General features: G+C 45.2%; 1 protein-coding gene across 1 annotated transcript; it reads left to right on the forward strand.

Moving 5' to 3' along the window:
• The first annotated feature begins 825 nt into the window (after positions 1-825).
• On the forward strand, positions 826-1230 carry LOC120235022 (galectin-7-like). Its single transcript, XM_039237123.1, has one exon. It carries the CDS (start codon positions 826-828, stop codon positions 1228-1230), a length of 405 nt encoding a protein of 134 aa, XP_039093054.1.
• Positions 1231-4531: the final 3301 nt, after the last annotated feature.

Raw genomic sequence — 4531 nt, forward strand, 5'->3', positions numbered from 1 at the left:
TTTACATAACACAGGCTCCGCTCTGCTGACAGTGCAAAACAATTAGGAAAAGAAGCAACTCAAGAAAGACATGCATGGCTGTGAACATTTTGATTTGCTGTAATTTCCTCCCCACGCCTCACCCCCAGTTGTCAAGGATGACACTTGGTTTTAACCAGAAGGAAAAGAAAAATGAAGCACAGCCCTGTGCCCTACTCTGATCTGGTAGCTTTCATTTTAAGAACTCAGTCTAAGTCTGGTGGCGGAATGGGGGGTGGGTGACGACACAGTTTGTTTTTTTACTTCAATATACATCTTTTTAAAATAAGAACATTTGTGGGGCACCTGGGTGGCTCAGTTGGTTAAAATAAGAACATCTGTCCATTGTCTGTGCTACTGTCCCAACCACGGCAGAGGGGAGATCTTTGAGTGTCTCAGGGGCCTAGAGGCCTGCGAGGCTTGGACCCAACGCTGCACCAGGCTGAGGTCTCCTGTTTGAAAGGAGAAAGTGGGTGCTAGGATGTGCGAGGAAGTGTCTGGGCTGTGTGGCTCCTGGGTTGACCCAACCCAACCCAAAGCTCCCATCTGCCTCTTGGATGCTCTCTCTCTTTTTCTGTTGATGTTTTGCATTTCTCTCTCCAAGTCTTTACCTGGCTCTGGCTCTCTCTCCTCTGTCTCACTTTTCTCACTGATTCTGCTGATGTGGGTCCTGGTCGTTTCTCCCTGGGGCTGACCCATCTGCCTCTCTCCTCTGCGTTCCTGGGTCCCTTGGACCGCCCTCCGCTGATCCCGCACAATGTGTCCCACAAGACCTCACCGCCTTAGGGCATCTGAGCTGGCCCTGTGATGAGGACTCGTAGTGTCGTTCTTTGCAAGGCAGGCAGGTTCTATGTGAGCCTGCTGTTGAGCCAGGTTCAGGCCCTGCATTTCACTCCCTGGCTGAATGAGTCCGCAGTGGGCTTCAACACCCTGGTGCAGGGCACCTGGGGCCCAGGGGAGAGCGGCGCAGGCATTCCCTTCCCGTCCAGGCGGTCCTTCGGCAGCGGCGGGCTCCTCACCACCACGGAAGGGTTCCCGGAGGCGGTCCGGCAATCCGAGGTGCCACCCCTTCCGCTACCGAATCCGCCCGCCCGCACATGCCTCCTGGAGGTGGACGGGAAGCTGCAGCTGGGTGAAGGTCTTCTGAGCCAGCCCCGGAGGGCACACCGGGATGCTGAGTGGCAAATACAGTTTCAGCCCACAAACAAATAAGTAAGTAAATAAAATAACATTTTTTATAGTTAAAAATAACATTTTCACGTTGAACCAAATTAAATTATATAAATATATGCCTTAATATGTAATTCCCATTTAGAATTCACATTTGTCAGATTGTCCTTAAAAATGTCCTTCTACTTGTTCATTTTTAAGTAGGGTTTCAGGGGTGCCTCCCTGGCTCAGTCAGAAGAGCATGCGACTCTTGATCTGGGGGTTGTAAGTTTGAGCAGTGTAGAAAATACCTAAAAGAAAAATCTTTTTTTAAAATAAATAGAAAAGAGGGTGGCTCAGCTGAATAAGCGTGGGACTTCTGCCCAGGTCATGATCTCCCGGTTGGTGCGTTCCAAGCCCCGTATCGCGCTCTGCGCTGACAGTGCAGTCTTCTTGGGTCTCTCTCTCTCTCTCTCCCCTCTTTCCGCTCATGCTCTCTCTCTCAAAATAAACTTTAAATAAACAATTAATTAAGTAGGCTCCAATAGCAGGACTACACATTGCACATGTTTTTTTATGTCCCCATTGGTCTCTTAATCTACAACATTCCCTTTATTCATTTTTCTGACTCCTTGGAGACTCATGATCAGTTGATTTGGAAAACACTTGCCTCCTGGGTGTGTTTGATGGCTTCTTCCAGATGTGGCTTAGCTTGTTTCTGTATCCTTTAAGTTTCCTATAACCTGGTAGTTAGATCTAAAACAGAGATTCAGGGGGCACCTGGATGGCTCAGTCAGGTAAGCGGCCGACTTTGCTCAGGTCATGGTCTCGTGGTCCGTGGGTTTGAGCCCCACGACAGGCTCTGTACTGACAGCCAGCTCAGAGCCTGGAGCCTGTTTCAGATTCTGTGTCTCACTCTCTGTGCCCCTCCCCAGCTAGTGTTCTGTCTCTCTCTGTCTCAAAAATAAATAAACATTAAAAAAAAACCAAAAAACAGAGATTCAGATTAACTTTTTTTTTCTTTTTAATTTTAGAGAGATCGAGAGAGCAAGCAGGGGAGAAGGGCAGGTGGAAAGAGAAAGAGAATGTTAAGCAGGCTCCACACTCAGCATGGAGTTTGACACAGGGTTCCATCCTAGGACCTTAGGATCATGACCTGAGCCAAAATCAAGAGCCCAGTCAATCAAATGACTGAGCCACTTAAGCACCCCTGGGTTAAATGTTTTTTAGAAGCCAGACTTCTAAGGGGCACCTGGCTGGCTCAGTCAGTAAAAGTATGTGACTCTTTATCTCAGGGTTGTAAGTTTGAGACCCACCCTGGGTACAAGGATCACTTAAAAAGAAAATTTTTTTTAAATTTTTTAATGTTTTATTTATTTATGAGAGAGAGAGAGAGAGAGAGACAGCGACAGCGTGAGGAGGGGAGGGTCAGAGAGAGAGGGAGTCACAGACTCTGAAATAGGCTCCAGGCTCTGAGCTGTCAGCACAGAGCCCGATGCAGGGCTCGAGCCCATGAACCGCGAGATCATGACCTGAGCCGAAGTCGGACGCTTAACTGACTGAGCCACCCAGGCGCCCCAAAAAGAAAAATTTTTTAAGTGCCAGAATTCTAAGGATGTTTTTATAAAATGGAAAAAGTATCTCACAGAAAGACTGACAGACATAAATGACAATTATGTAAAGTATCACACACGAATCAACTGGTACTGCTCAATTAGACAGCATTTATCTTAGTCTCATGAAACATAAAACCTACTTACTTATTCATTATATGGACAAAAGTCTACTTATAATTCTACCTTTGGAATCTCATAAGTCACAAATATATGCCCTGATATGGCTTGGAAGAAATCCACATAAAATAAATGAGAATATTTAAATCTTTTACAGGAAACACCTGTTTTTTCTTGGGAGCCTGATCTATTTCCATTTTCTGATTCACAGCCCTATCCTGACCCTACCCCTGATTCTGATCCTGGTCCAAACATCCACTTCACACCTGCTCTGCTTGGTCACTCCCTCAGCCCCAACCCCATAAGTAGAAGAAGATTGGACATTTGAAAGTTTACCTTGTTCCCAAAGTTTAGAGCTTCTAATTTCAAAACTTAATTAACCCCAAATTCTAAATAGTTTACCTTGTTTTGTGGAATAAAGAATTTGTTCTATGAACATGTGTCCTACTCAAACAAGCCACCTTAAAGTGATCTCAGATATTTCTTCTGTTCAAGGAAATGTGGAGCCTCTGGATCACCTTAAGACAAAGATAGCTCTGGGGGCACCTGGGTGGCTTAGTCGGTTGAGCATCCAACTTCAGCTCAGGTCATGATCTGCCCATTTTTGAATTTGAGCCCCAAATCTGGCTTTCAGCTCTCGGCACAGAGCCTGCTTCAGATCCTCTGTCCTCCTCTCTGCCCCTCCCCCACTTGCACTCTCTCTCCCCAAAATAAATAAACAATTAAAAAAAAAAACAACCCAGGATAGCTCTTGCCTTTTATGATGGTCATGTAACACTGAGCAGTAGCTGGGAAGGATATGCTCCATCTCTAAGAGTACTCTCAGAATAAATCAGTCCATTGAAGAAAACAAGGAGGCAAAAAAAAGAAAAAAAAAGGTGAGTTGCATTGGAGGAATGCAACTGTGTGCTCACATGTAGGTAAGAAACAAAGGGAAAGACTATAGGGGGACACCTATCTTAGATCTGCCTGAGTCTGAGAAGTGTAACTGCAGAGAGATTGAGGGTATGGGCTGGGAGGAAGACTAATTTTAATGTATAGCCTTTGAACTATCTGCATATATATATGTATATATATATTTTTTTTACCATGTGCACATATGACTTTTTCAACAATTACACGTCGTCTTTTTCTTTTTTTGTTAAATGTATTGCTATGTGTTACCATTCTTGGGAGGGTTTGCATTTTCACATGTCTTCAGCTAAAGACATCTGACAGAATTTCAGGTGTTGGCTGTTAGAATAGGGAAGATATTTTGACCAGGAGATAGCCTTTCTCAATTCTTCTGAAATTGTTATGAGAGCTCAAGACTGTCTCCATTATGCTTCTGGGGGAGGTATGTGATGGGCTATCTTTATATTTGGGCAACTCTCCAGAAACAGAATGCCCTGGTCAGGCAAGGGTGGCCGTGGCCTTACCCGCTCCTCTCCAAGGTGAAGCCCTACTCTCCCCCAGCCAGAGCAGAGAGAGGTATTTTTAACCTTGGTGTTGGCTTACACAGAGGTTCAGGTATTCTCTGGGGTGTACTATGAGACAAGAAAGCTGAGATCTGACACTCAGACTCATTTGCCCTACCTCAATGTGCTGATTTTATGCACCTTGGAGAATTGGACTATAAAAGCCGTAATAAG

The sequence above is a fragment of the Hyaena hyaena genome, unplaced genomic scaffold, assembly GCF_003009895.1.
Source record: "Hyaena hyaena isolate Hyena2069 unplaced genomic scaffold, ASM300989v1 scaffold_120, whole genome shotgun sequence".
NCBI lineage: Eukaryota > Metazoa > Chordata > Mammalia > Carnivora > Hyaenidae > Hyaena > Hyaena hyaena.

Coding starts and splice junctions, on each gene's coding strand:
- LOC120235022 (XM_039237123.1), top strand. CDS start 826: ATGAGGACTCGTAGTGTCGTTCTTTGCAAGGCAGGCAGGTTCTATGTG.